General features: G+C 42.9%; 1 protein-coding gene across 1 annotated transcript in view; it reads right to left on the reverse strand.

The window, feature by feature from the left end:
- Window positions 1-10,859: 10,859 nt before the first annotated feature.
- The window catches only part of LOC120823681 (protocadherin-16), a 66,510-nt gene continuing 62,067 nt past the window's right edge, over window positions 10,860-15,302 (reverse strand). Inside the window, exon 21 of the mRNA XM_040183876.2 lies at window positions 10,860-15,091. Within this exon, the coding sequence (XP_040039810.2) occupies window positions 12,501-15,091 (2,591 nt within the window). The 3' untranslated portion in view covers window positions 10,860-12,500. The remainder of the gene's footprint in view (window positions 15,092-15,302) is intronic.

The raw sequence follows: 15,302 nt of genomic DNA on the forward strand, positions 1-15,302 counted from the left end.
TAAACTGCACAGTAGAGTGGCAATATTTCCTTAGTTATATTTCATATAAGTAAATGTTGATGCTGACAATGTGTAGGGAGGAGTTTTGAGTGGTGAAACGCTGAGGGTTAATCACGGTTAAAGAACATGTTCCTAGCAATTAGTGAAGAAATGGATGCTCTGAGCTAGAATAATACCTGACGCACCATAACGGAAACCCACTCACACACAAATATGTGACATTGGTTGCAATGAATATGCATGTAGCCATTATGTGTGAGAATAAACTTCACTCCTCGTGCGGCTTTTTTTGGATCACTGAAGTCCTTTTTTTTATGTGAGGGACAATTTTTGAGTATCAATGACATTCTTGTCTGAATTTAAAGTTTCAAACTTTACAGTTTCCTAAGAGCAGTAAAAACCTTTGCAATTATGAGTCATAACTTTTAAGCGATGCTGAGTGTGTTGCTTCAAGATCCAAGCAGACCCGGCCCAGTGAGCAGCACGTGATGATGAGAGAAACGCCGCAATATCAATATTTTTAAAGTGAATTGCAGTGTAAAACACATGCCGTCGTCCACATGCCGCAGACACTATCTATTTAGGTGGAGGAATCAAAGTGAAAGCAGATGGGACCGTAGGCCCAAAAACACTTTCCACTTGAAGTACGCCGCTCTTGTTCAGAGCCCTCGCAGTAGCTGGTCTACTTCCAGACGCCTGGCTGCAGAAGTGAAGTTCAAACTACTTGGCTCACTCCGCTCTCACCACGCCGTCGCTGGGTAGAGCGTTGATTTACGACACAAGTCCATCTACTGGACAAACCCAGGTCAGAGATGAGAAATGGCACCAAAGAATCCAGACAAAACAGAGATTTCTTTTTTATGCCAGTATTGCTGCAGGCTATACGCTCGTATAGCCTGCAGCTGCCTACAGGAAGGTAAAGTACTCATCAAGAAGCAATGTCCAGAGTTTTAAATGATGCATCGGATATGTTGTTGTGGTATTTATGGATGCTCTCATTCTAATACGTATTTAAAGTCAAGCAGTATAAGCCTTTTCACAGCACACATTTACCGTGAAAATCCCAGGTGTTACTAATAACACTAACTAGTGCTTTCAAGCGTTCAGGTGAGCGTGACAGTAAATCAGAGCGCACGATACCAGGAACGTGTGAAATCAAAGCAGCTCAATGGACTTCAGCCATAACTTATGTTTATTATTTATACCTGTGCTTTTTATACTATCAAAATAACTTCTTTGAAAAATACCTTTGGATATTTTCAATTATTCTTATTATAATTAGAACCCAGTCCAAGTTTAAGTTATGCGCAAGTTTCAAATATAAAACTTTTAGAATTTCCATTTCAAAAGTCAAAACTTCCTGTCTGTTGTAGCAAGAGTGTGTGGACCCTCATTCATTTATATTTATGAATGGCAACTTTGAGCCAAATAGTTCCGCGGTTGTCTCTGAAAGCAGGAAGAGAACACTTCGCTGCCCAACTCAATGCCCAACTGTTATATTTTTACTGAAGCGTCAAAACGTTAATCCATTGTAATTTGTCTACGTAGATTAGGAGTAATCATACAGCCAGAAAGCTCTCAGAAACAGGATCCAGTTCAATTTATCACCACACTGTACATGTGGCTGTACTTGAGGCCATTTAGTCTCTTTGCCGCGTTGGGATAATTTTGAGCATCTCTATTTTTTCCACAATGAGATCATGAGTTTGATTTTGTAAAAAGACATATATAGAGATTTTTTTTTAATTCAGTTTTTTAAAAGTCTGTCAAACTTGAGTTTTAACGGGACTACAGAGTTCTTTCTTCATTTATCCAAAACAGACTCAGACTCTTTACAAAGGTTATTATCTCAAAAGGAAGGGCAAAGTGATCCTATGCTGTTTCAAAAGACAAGCAAAAAAATACTGCAACGACAAATCGTGGCGATGAAAAACATTCAGGCATTCATGAGGACAGCTAGGTGTTCTCCTCCGATTTTCAACGGCTTTCTAAACTACAATAACCAAAATTGCCAAAACTCCCCTGTAAAAAGGGTTGCTTGATAAACCAAAACATAGGAAAATGTGCATGTTTGACCCAACACCGGCCACATTTAATCAGATTTAGGTGACTTTAATACCTGGTCTCAAATCACATCCAGGTCAAATTGTTTTCAACACAACCTCAGTCTGAACAGTAAGAATTAATGCAACCATAACATCGCCGTCTCCACATCCACACACCTCTGTCCAGGAGTAGCACAAGCTGTCTCTCTCCTCATCCTGGTCATCATCTGCTCACAGCTGGATTCCACTGCGCATCAACCTGCAAATCCAACCATAGATGCCTCTGTGGCCTTCATCCTTCTTTATGACAGCTTGCTACGTGTCAAGACTTCTGTTCCTTTGTAAATAAAGAGCGCGAACAGCTCAAAATGGTATTGGCCACAGTTAAAATAATAACAACGTAGAAAGCTAAACAAAAAAGGTTTTGCATCTGCAGGTTCTGGAAGTATTTTATACAACACTTCGCAATTTTCAGAAAGTAAGTGCCATCTCCACGCTACAGCTGCTTGAGCTGTGCCTTTCATCTATTTTCTCAACATTCCTTCTTTAACATACACTCACATTTGCTGCCGTTTTAAAATGGACTCTTTTCAAATGATTATTCATATCAAAGCACAGGTCATGTTAGCCATGTTTCTACACTCAAGCCTAGTATACAAACCGCCTGACGGACAAATGAGGTGCACGAAGCATGTGCAAAGTGGTTGTATGATGGAAACTGGAGAGGCCGCCGACACCCACATGTACAGCTCAGAAAATAGTGCACAGCTCCTGACCCATCCAAAAAGGGAGTGAGCAGAGGGATTTGCAGTGCGTGTTGAATAAGATGAGGCGAAATAGGAGTAATTATTTAGACTGCTATTGCTTTTCTTTACAGCGGCTAACCACCTCCTACTAGATCGTCGTGCCAATGCACTTTTAAGCAGATGATTTTACTCAAAATACATAAGTTATATAATCTTACAATATTATTTGTGTATGTTATTTAGAATGTTTAATTATGGTGCGTGAGTATCCGTTGGAAACGGTCTTGTTATCTGCTGCCCTGCAAAGAAGAAGCAGTTAGACTGATAAGCAATCTGCAAAGTTCTTCATGTTTTCTGATGATCGAGACCTTTTCCTTTGCAGAAATGTCTAACTTTTCATGTTAGGCAAAGCACAGGTGAAACTAATTTAGCTAACAACGTGTCGGTTTCACCAATGGCGGCAGGGTGGTGCTGTGGTTAGCACTGTCGCCTCCCGGCAAGGGGTTGGGTTCGATTCCACCCAGCGGCCTTTCTGTGTGGAGTTTGCACGCTCCCCCTGTCCTGTCTGCGTGGTTCTCTCTGGGTTCCTCTCACAATCCAAGGACTTGCTCTGGGGATCAGGCTAATTGGTGATTCTAAATTGTCTTTAGGTGTGTGGATGTGAGTGTGAATGGTTGTTTCACTGGCGACCTTTTTCAGGCTGTACCCCGTCTCTCGCCTGATGTTGGCTGGGAATCCCTGCAGCCCCCCCGTGGAATCCTGTAAGAAGGTTGGCGGGGAGGAAGACTGACTGATGAGAGTTTCACCAAGTGACTTAATGAGGCCACATGCACAACACCAGGACCTGGATCTGAGGAATGCAGTCATTTTAATGTCAATTACACCTGTGCCTCAACTGCTATGATGTGCCAGAGCCTCTGCTGTGGAGGGGAAATTAAATGGATTTTTTTCGGCTAAAACAGTCAGCCACATATTTGTCTTTACGGAATAAAAACACTAATGACAACAAGTGAAATGTTCGAGCTCTTGTTGAGGAAGGCACACAAATCACCCACTCCTGTGTGACTGAGCACCTTTGTGCTAGGAGCCATATACAATGTTAGCAATCTCACCACTCCTCATTGAGCTAAAAGGATAGCGAGCCGTAAAAGGAAAAAAAACTCTTGGCAGCTAAGCACTGCCATATGTTCCTTATTCATCGTTAGCACCATAATAAATCCTCAAAGCGGCAGAGAGTGTGTGTGTATTTGATATAAACATCATCGGGATCATCATAAATTATTGTTGCCCATTTGACTGCAACTTTATTATTGTACTCCACCTTTTTCCCAAAGCCAAGTATCACATGCAAATGAGGGAAAGTGTGTTGTGACTGATGAGGTTAAGTATGTCAGTGCACTTTCAGACCTCAAGGATCGCATGCTGTACTCGTATGTGGTGTAACCTTGCTGGAGCCCTTGTGGCTTAAAAGGGAACAAACAGCCGTGCTTCACCATGTTCTATGCCGTCAGCGCGGAGCAAACGCGCAATCATTAGAAGTCAGACCCTCAGAGGGTTTAAGCAGTTCCAGATATCTGTTTATCAGTCGGGTTTAATCCAAATTGCCTTGAAGTCCCTTACAGGACTTAGAGTGTGATTTGATGTCAAGAGGTTAATTTGCATGAGGGATCGTATAGGTGGTGGAGTACAAAATGTTCTGCCGCCAATAACTTTATTTGCTATTGAAGCAAAGCGTGGGAACTTTTCAAAGTTACGAAGCCTATTGTCATCAGCCAATTTTATTTGGGTTATTGTTTTTTATCTATATTTCCTATGCGGTTTATGGTCATCAGTCAGAAATATGTGAATCTGTCGACAACAATTCAGCATTTATTAAGTTTACAATACACAATACTATAATAGCCAAAAGACTGACCGACAATGAATGATTCCCAAATCTTTCTGTGGAAGGTTTGCACTGGTCTATGAAAATCTAAATCATATCAAACATGTCTTACATTTGTATTGGTTAACCAGGAAAATGTCAACACAATAAGGTTTTAGCTGGGGATTAATGGAAGTCTGATTTGTCTACAAATGTAATTTAAAGAAATGAACGAGACAAATTGTTGGTGAGGAAGGGTTTAAAGGCCAATTCGAAATACTAGTATGTTATTTTTTTTTTGTCAGTCCCATATGGCGGAATAAACGCTAAATGGACAGTAATTCTGACCTTTTCCAAGGCAACAGTTTAAAGAGAAGAAAGATGTCAGATGACTAATGTGATTTTTCTGATATTTTTATGCTTGTCAGCTTATGTTTTCATGGTCCCAGATTCATGTCCTTTAGATCGCTGGTGCTGGAAGTCACTGTCAAAGTCAGTGTGGAGTGTGTTTATGTGCCACTATGAGGAAAACAAGTTGTACGATTTCTGATCTTTCTCTCTCGGCACCTGTACACTTTGCAGGAGATGCAGGTTGGCTGATAATTACATTTGGATACTTTGAAGACTCCATACATTCAATATTTCTCTCTGAGATTGCCTGTGTTTGTTTTTGTAGCGGTGGTGCATGCGAACCAATGTGTCTCTACATGTTTCTATGATTCGCTGAGAACAAGGGAGCTGGACTCTGTTTGCATTCAGTCAATCAATCTGACTCTCCGTAGCTTTGCCCAACACAGAGTCAGATTCCCACAGAGATAACAAACTAAAGAAAATAATCCCAAATCTCAGTAACGAGGTTAGATCAACACGGTATGTTCTCGAGCTAAAAATGGCACAATAAGACCATTTTAACTTGGTTGAACCTGATTGAATCTGATTGTGCTTATAGTAGATCTGTTCCCAAACATTATTTAAAGCCTATTTTGTCATTTAGATATCTTACTAAAACCCTCCTCGACAGGTAATTCTGACTTTGATTACGTTGTTGCCTCTAACAGATTATCTTATTTACCAATATGTAGTACAAGGAAGAACTCCACACTGTCAGCATTGTTTAGCCTGGTCTCAAAAAAGGTTCCAGAGAAAGTATCACAGAGTCACATAAATCAATACTAATATCAATACACTTTTATTCTGTTTGTGGCATTTGCTCGCATAAAAGCTCCTGTTAGCTGAGGAGTTATGGGTCAGGAGATACCGGCTTTTGGAAATTGGCAGCTCGGCCTGATAGATGGGTCTGCAGAATGAGTAGGGTTCCTTGGTTTGAGAGTGTGTACGTGCATGACAAATTTCTCTTGGATGTGCTCATGCACTAATAACTATAATTTTGCCTTTGAGACTTTTCAAGTGGATGACAAGGAGACATGGCACTAGGCTTTGATAGTCTCATCTGATAAATCAAGCTATGTAGCCGTGTACTCTGCTCCTCTGCAGTATATTGAAATAGGAAAATAGCATTTTGCTCTGACAGAATCAATTGAGGGCACAGTGGTTTTCGTTCGTCTGAACGAGAAATTTCCCAACAAGGAAACAGTGATGGGAAACACGTCGTCATCAGCACAGCATCACACTGCTGTGAGCCATTATACTGCACAACCACTGAGCCCTCCGTTTTCATTCATGGCTCGTCAGACTGACAGACTGCTGCATCTTTTGCCCAAGAGATTAGTTGTTTGGACCTAATGGCCCTTATAAAATTCTTAGAAAAAGTTACACCATCATCATGTAAATTCATTACAGTTTTTTCTGAAACGATCCCATTCCCTTCCTCTTAACGGAACAAAGAAAATCCAAAACTTGGCATAAACAATCATCCTCATCAAGAATCAAAGAGGGTAACATATGCCCGTTGAAAAATAATGCGTACATAATGTTAATTGCGTCGCTGTCAAATAAATTAAGGGGGGCTTTTATGGTGCAGGTGGTATTTTTTTTTGCACACAAATTGCTTCACAGTAACGGTTCAGATATGGTTCAATTTGACAATAAAACACTTTCTGAAGGTAAATGCAAAACATTCAGTGTTGTTGTAACCATCTATTGTAAATATAAGGCCCTATAATTTAGGTAAAACGGCAGAGAATACATTCATTCAAACAATGAGCGCCTCACACATCATTTATTGAATTTCTAGCCCCTTGTCTGTCTCCTCCACAAACCCCTGTACATAATAACTGCAACAAATCACAAAGGCACAGTGAAGTTAAGCTGTGGGCTGCAATGCAGTAAATGCTTCTCGAGCAGGCCTACCACACAATGCCTGATGGAAATTAATTAAAAGTGGACACATTTAAATGCAGTAATTTAGCCGTGGCAAATTAATGAATAAAAAAAAAAGGCGAAAATAAATAAGAAGCAGTTAAGCCTGAAACATAAGCAGATGGCCTTGTAATGGGAAGCAGGTTGGGCCAACTTCTAAGTGACAACGGCTAAGATGAGGGTCTAGTTTTGGCCGTGGTTTTGCAGGAAAAACACTTCTCCACCCTTGTCTGAGCAACCCTCTTTCCGTATAGTGCTGTGGTCGTGACGCTGGCGGGAAAGGACAGGAGGCCGGCCTGGCTAAATGAGAAACAGACCCCCTTCACCCCAGTATTGCCTATTTCTCCCTGTGGCTTTTTTGTTTTCAAAGAAAAAAAAGAAGGCTCTCCAAAAATAGATTTGGGGCTCGCGTGCCAATGGGTTTAGAAACCTTTTTTTTTTTTTTCCACTCCTTCTAGTCACGCAAGTAGCCTGGCAAGACCTTGAAGAGAGAGAGCCGGGGAAAAAAAACATAACTCGTAAGAGACAAGAAGATCAGAGGGGGGGAAAAAAAGTGTTTGGAGAAAGGATTGCGGTGAGCTGCGGATGGAGCATCCCTGGAGCCTGCCTCTCGACTGAAAGAACAAGCGGCCAAGACTTCCGTGCAAGCTGCAGGTATGACGGGGTTTATGGGTAATCCAAGCATGAGCAGAGAGGCCGCTCTCTGGTCTGGCCTCATTCTTAGCTGGACGGTAGCCTGGGCTTCTCCAGAAGAGAGTCTGATCCCGACCAAAGGGCCTGCAGACAAAGCAGCTCTCACCAGAATGCAACGATTCCCATTCCTTATGTCCATGAGCCCACATCCCTCACTGAGACTCCCTTCCCTACCGGCAGATGTCTGCAGCTGGTATTCATCTTTTTATCCGTCGCATATGTCATCAAGATGAGATCACAGGCATAGGTTATGAAAAAGAGAGACATTATCTTTCCCCGGTTAACTACCTTTGTAAGTCTGCCTACTTTGGTAGCTTTATTATAGAAAGTGCTTTTGAACATAAGACAGTGTGAAGGACCCATGCCACAAGCTCTTCTGCAGAAGCCATGTTAAAACCATTATATCCTCCTGTTGTTAAAGTCGTTGCGCTTTCGGGGCTACATAAGTCCTCCACTGGTGACGATCTCTGGAACATGTGAGCGAGGGGTAACGTTTCGCCTCTAACGTTAGGTGGGCACACTGCACGAAACTCCTGGTCCTCTCTCAACACATGATACTGTGGACCTCATCCTGTGGCTACTCCATTTCTCCAGAACTTGTCTCAACATTGCACACAGGGATATGAATTCACTGTTTTAAATGATGTCAGACAATCGAGGTGCAGTGCAATATCCCACCCAACGTTTGGCATTCCTCTCCATATTTTCACACTCAACCATCGCACGCCACACAAAAAAAGAACACAAGGCCAATTTTTTTATTATTTAACAGCAACGGTGCACTAAAAAATAAGTGGTTGAGACTAACACTGTGTCCAAATGACATACTAATACGAAAACAACATGGGCATTGTAGGACTTGAACCAACAGACAGCCTTCAATGATACCAACGCCTCAAACCAGAACCTAAATCAAAGCTAAAACAATCAAATACGTTTGATTGTGGGGCGGTAATCACATGACAAGCGATGCGGCGCCAGAGAGCATTCAGCTCGCACATAATTCAGTGAAACACAAAAACGGCTTCACAGATGACAGTCAGTGAACAGCATGTAGCTGTTGGAACGGTAATAACTCATTCTCTCAATGGCTTGCATGAGAAAGAGAATTATCAGAAGATATACCACTAACAAAGGAAAATCATTCCACGGTGCATGAAATGAGTTGATTGGCATATTCTTTGATCAAAGTCTGGAACTGATTAATATGAATAACAAGACCTAAGTCTCCCAGCAGGTTTAAGGATTTCAAAGGCTGGATGCTCCCTCTATGAAACTGCAGTTTTAAGCGTGAACAGCACAGGTAGCTTAACGCCCGCACTGAATACAGATGAGCTGTCCAAATCTACATGGGAAATGAACTTCTTCTTCAGCCTGAATGTTATTCTTGTATTCATGTCAATTGCAACTGTTAGCCATGAAAAAGAATAACCCCGCTGTAGCGATTTGGAAAATGTGAACAGCAGCAATGTTAATTTGTCCGAGGGGAGCTAGCCTCTCACAGCTACATCTGAACTTTAGCAGACATTGTTTTACATTTTTTCTTCTTTCTTTCCAACCGAAAGTGAGCACAGAAAGTATATTTTTCTAGTTTCCAACAAATGCATATGTCAATTTCATAAGACACAAATAGGTTAAAGGCAAAAGGGCACACTGGCACTGAAGATTACACGTTAACAGAGTAGCCTGCTGTGTATCCACTTTGCGTTGACGGGGAAATTATAGATTTCATTTGGTTTACTCGCAGCCTTTAATTTAGATTTTGAGTACGAACGACTTGGCTTTGCCCTCTTACTCATATCATCGGAGTTCTGTTGTGTATATACTGGCCTCCGATCCAGGGTGCTCGATTTGGGTCAAGGCATTTGTCTCATAACCTTACAGTCCGCTATGACACTCAAGCTGAGTGTATCATCAACTGGCTCTCCAATTCTGTCCGCTCCTCCTATATTTCCAGTGCTGGGAAAAAAAATCCCGACACACATGAATTCACCTCTGAGTATGTATGTGTGTGCATGTGTGTTGCTCAGAATACCACAGGGATTCGTTTTCAGCCCCACAACCAGTCAGACGCAGTTCCTTGAAGCCGCCAAACAGCGCCGTTTCAGCTCTGTTTCATCAGGCAGCGGGACTGTTGTCCCGCCTCGGGCAATATGGGAGCGATCCAATGAGCTCCCATGACAAGTGGGGATGGATACTAAGAAATAACACCAATTACTAATATTGTTGGCATTCATTAATTCTAGCATGTGAGAAAGTTCGAAAGAGCACTGACCAAAGAGAGAGAATATTATACTGTTGAACTGTCTGCTGTTTAATGAAGACTTTTGGTTTCTTTGATGTTTGAGTCGTACCGCTACATCATTTCAGGGCCAACATTAAGTTTTGAAACATTTTATGTCAAATACAAAAACATTCCAATTGTATCAGCATGTTCTTATCAGGGGAATAGAAATTTAGGGCAATTAGTAGAAACACCAATACAGACATTTGTAAACTAACAAAACAAAGATAAGTACAGGGACAATAACTGAGCAGTAAAAGTGGTTTAAGAATTGTTCTGAGAACACCAGATGCATACGCCTATAGATATAAATGTGAGATTTGACCTGCGAGTCTGCTTTGTTAGTGTTACACGAGGAATTTAAAAGCCTTGTGTTTTGTCTCCATTTGTGCTGGAAAAGCTTCAGCAAAAGCAGTTAAATCAAGTGCCAAATAACACTTAATAACATCATCATTAAGCCAAATATTCTTCATTTGAATTTTCTTAGGATTGGGAAAACACTGCGACTAAACTGTGCTGTTGAGGCCCGCATCTGTCCAACTCCCGTACCCCTGGGAGCATAGGGGGTTTGGGTTTCTTAGAAGGTATACGCCCGAGGTTCCAGGGCAGTGAAGTGACTGTAGCTGTATTTAGAGTTTGGAGGTCTAGGATGCCATAAAATACTTTGGATCCCTCTGAAGGTGCCCAAATAAAAAAGCAGCAGTGATCAGAGGAGACTAACTGTACTAGTCAGAACTTGTGCCTTGGAAAATATCACATCACTTCCCATCCCATATTGATTATGATTGATTATTTGTGCAACCTTTCACTTTCACCTTTCACTTTCACAGCTCTGAAAACGGCTCAGAAATGGATCTATGGATTAATCTCACGTAACAGCTGCGATAGAGATGTGACAGAGACAACAATGTGTTCACATAAGTACTTTAATCAGGCACTTTTTGCTCAAAAACATTTCTGTGGAGTCTAGAACATTTGTCAGTCGAAGAAACTTCAATGCACTAATATACTCACAGTTTGGACAAATATGAAAGGTTGCAGGTAATACAAGCAAAAACAACAACAAACAAACAACAAGGTACGTTTTTATGAGATAGGTGTTCATATTTGGCTACGGCCAAAAGAGAATCCCTGTAAATATTTTTTCATACCTCTCATTTTTTCGGGGCTACCTATATAATAAATAGAACTTAGAGTGTAGAATAGAATGTTATCCTGCTGAAATAATGTTAGAAAAGGATCTAAACCTGGGGATTAAACAAACAGAGTATGTTCACAATAATTTGAAAGCAAAAAGAATCCACATTTAGGCCACAGCGGGGTTCTAAATGTACTTAAAATACACATTATTGTACATTATTTTTTAAAGGCTGCCAAAAATAATTATCATCAACATCACAAATGTATTTATGGCACAGGCATTATCTGAATCATGTCATGAATTCCTTCTCAATTCATTCTCTGGCGGAGTCCACGACACCCGCTGTTGTATTCATTCATAATTGTATGCAAGTTATTTATCTATGCTAGTATTAGTCTAAATTCATATCGTATTATTTGTACTGCTATTGAAAAGAGCGCTTACAAGAGACCTACATTTCAGTGTCAAGATGGCACTGAATTAGAGCTTAGGTAGCATCGCTTCATTATCTGAGTGAGGGACATTTGATGAGTAGATAAATGAACAAGACCGTCGTACATTCTCTGGAATGATTAGACTGCTGCTTAATGTAGCATTAACCACGTAGCTGCTCCATGCTTTCCCTTCCCTCATATTCAGAATGCACAATGAGAGTAGGAAGGCTCATTGTGAGAACTAAAGCCAGGGCACCAGATGGACAAGATCACTGGATGTCAAGTTACATTGTCCTTTTGCTGAAGATGAAGGTAGTGTGTGTTGAGTAAGACCAATTTTCAATGTTTCATATTGATATTGATCCCACATTGGATCCATGGAAAATCGGATCACACAATAGTCTATTTGGACTCATGTGTCATTTCTTTAAGCAAGGATGTCCCTTCCTCTATGAATATTTACAAACATATGTTCTTCAAAATCCAATCGATAAAGCATTGATGAAGTGCTTCATTTAAAACCTCGAGGTTAATAATTACAACAGATTAAACAAAGTAACAGCACAACAAGTATACAGTACAAACTACAAATATACAAATGTAGAAATATATTCCAAGGTTTAACAACCTTATGACACGTAAGTGCCATTTCTTGTCAGAAACCACATGTAAATATAAAAATATAGACAATGCTTTTGTAGAAAATATTGACATCATGTATGAATCTCCTTTCAAATGTGCAAAATAACACTGATCAACAGAAGAATGAGGATGTTTTTTTCCAAAACGCACACACAAAAGAAGGCATCGTCCAATTTGGCCTGTTAGTGATGTAGTCGTGTTTTTCTTCAGAGAGTAACACAAGTTAGTGTGCCCTTCTGTGCTCGTGATAATGAGAATACCTTTGACTCGTCTAAGGTTGCAGCCCCTGTGGTCGTACGGTAGAACAAGTCTGGGACAGCAACGACTCGGTTTCAAATCCTCAGCTCTGCCTCCTCGCTGTGTTCTAAGTTGTGTTCGGTCGCGCTGATCATTGACGCAGAGGGGCCCTGGGAGACGCTGAAGGGTGTGATTGCCGGAGAACGTGCGGCCAGCGGCGAGAGAGAGGGAGAGAAACTCGGAGACATGGCGACTGAGGAGATAGACCCCTCTGCGCTGAGGGGAGATCTTCGAAAAGACGCCAAGTGGGGGAACGTCCTGCCCACAGCAGGCTTCGTAGGCACAGTTTTGGCTCCAGGGTGGGCCACGGAGGTTATGAGAGGAGGGGGGTCGATTCTTGACTCTGCCTTGGCTTTGTGATAAAACGACTTGCGAGGGTGAGGGGGAGTCGTCTCGTCTTTCAAACGTGCTATTTCCGTAAAGACGTTGGCCAGCGGTTGAAACTGCGGACACCAGTTGAGCAGGTAGTCCCAGTTGTAGCTGCCCCTCAGCTCCTCGTCGCTGGCCACGACGGCTGTCAGGGAGCCGTCTACAGCAGGCTTCCCGTCCTCTGGGAAAGTGTAATCCTTTGGGTGGGAGATGCTGAGTCCCCGTCCCACGCCCCCGTACCCACACCCCTCGTCCCTGTAAACTGGCAACTGGCCAGCTAATAACGTACCATTCAGACTGCCCAGTTTCTTTCCTTTGAACCAATCTATGGAAGGCTCGCAGGACACGTCCGACAGCTGATCTGCATCCTGCTGGATCCCCGAGTCCGGACCTCGGGCGGAGATGCGCTCCTGCATCGAGGAGGAGATGCTTGACACCCGAGGGTATTCGTTTATCATTCTGATCTCATCATCCTCTGCTGCCTCTGCCTCCGCAGAGCCGCGGCCGCTGGAGTGGGAGGGATCCGAGGATCCTCCGCGGGTGTACGGAGGCCCAGCGCTGCCGCTCGGATCAGCCGAGTATCCCGGAAGGGCCTGATGGTAAATCATCTCACTCGCTGCAATCTTTGTTTCCTCAAACTTGTGCAGCATCGTGCCAGACACTTGAGGTTTCCTGTGTGACTTTCTCTCCTTTCTCTGACGCCTTAATCTAACGAAAAAGAGCGCAACAGCAATTACTATTAATATGACTACGGTCCCGAGTGAAACTGCAATGATGCTGACAAGCAGTATATTCAAATCTGTGGTGAGACCAAAACTTGTGTGGGTCACATCTATGGACACTCTGGCCACTGCTCGGCGGGACGTCTCCAGAGGGCTGTGAGCGGTCACCTCCAGTGTCATTAGACGCGCCTCCCTTTTAGAGCGACTCACATGTCTATTGTAGCTGTCCATCTTCAAGGAAAGAGCTCCTGTGGATTTATTCACTTCAAAATAAGGTGAACTGTCTGCTAGAGAGTAAAGGACAATGCCGTCTACGCCTCCGTCTTCGTCTCTGGCTTGCAATTTTCCAATGGTGTCACCTTTCTTTGCTCCCTCTGGAACTTCAAATGACAACTCTGAGGAAGCGAAAACGGGATCATATTCATCCTCCCCTGTGACATAAATCTGCACTGTTACAGTAGCCGAATAGTTGCCGGCATCCATAGCCACAGCCACAAAATGGAAGGAGTTTGCCCTTTCGAAGTCAAAAGTAGAACGAGTCCGTAATTCTCCGGATGTTTGGTTGATGAGGAAAGCGTCTCTCCCCTCTTTAGAGCTGTCTAACATGTAGTACCGCAACTGTCCAAAAACACCTCTGTCATGGTCGATTGCATGCAGCATGGTAACCAAGGCCTTCTGGGGTTGGTTTTCCCTGATGCTCGCTGTTATCAGTTTGAGGGGAAAGAAAGGCCGATTGTCATTGATGTCCTTCACCTCAATACTGACTGTGGCCAAAGCATAGTGACCATGACCGTCTGTAGCTGTGACAACAATCATATGGGCCCACTGCCTCTCACTGTCCACAGGCCTCTGCAGCCTCAAGGCACCGGTCCACCGGTCCACCTGGAACAGGTCCGTCTCGTCCCCTGAGCTTATGGAGTACTGCACCTCCGCATTGGGAGCGGAGTCTGGATCCGTGGCAGACAGATGCAAGAGCTCCGTACCTACCGCTGCCCCCTCACTCAGCACGGCGCTGTACTCTGCTCGGCCGAAGGCCGGAGGGTTGTCATTGGCATCCGTGACGCTGATAAGAATGGGAACGCTGGAGCTGCGCTGAGGGATTCCTCGATCTGACACCACCACTGTCAGGTTATAACTCGGCACTGCTTCAAAGTCTAGCTCCTCCACCAGGATCAGGCTGCCGACTGTCTGGAAGCCCAAGCCTTCCAAGAAGCGCACGCTGCTCTCAATCTGGAAGGTGTTACCCGAGTTTCCACTGGCAATGGCAAAATCAAAGCCACAGTTGTCCCGCGACAGGTCTGCGTCCACAGCTTCTAAGGTCAGAACAGTTGATCCAGGAAGCCCATCTTCACACACAGTGGCTCTGTACTCTGACTGGTGGAAGATTGGGGCATTGTCATTGACGTCGGAAACTTGGACCTGGACAGTGGCAGTAGATGAAAGGGATGGAGTGCCCTGGTCCCGCACCTCAATTACCACCAGGATGTAGGGATTCTTGAAATCAAACTCTGTTTGTTGGTAGACAAACAGAGTACCTATAACATTAAAAGAACATGGTCATAAAAAGAGCGAGCGTATTTGAATTATTTCATTATCCAAGTTGGATCTGTTACTCATTGTCATGATTGATTTGTCATTTTTTTTAATAACTGAATGGAACCGCATTTAAATCAAAAGAATAGCATTTGAGAATGAAAGAAACACTGGGGCAAAATACCCCTTATAGATACTTATTTTTAGATGCTA

This window comes from Gasterosteus aculeatus, chromosome 1 (genome assembly GCF_964276395.1).
Source record: "Gasterosteus aculeatus chromosome 1, fGasAcu3.hap1.1, whole genome shotgun sequence".
Classification (NCBI taxonomy): domain Eukaryota; kingdom Metazoa; phylum Chordata; class Actinopteri; order Perciformes; family Gasterosteidae; genus Gasterosteus; species Gasterosteus aculeatus.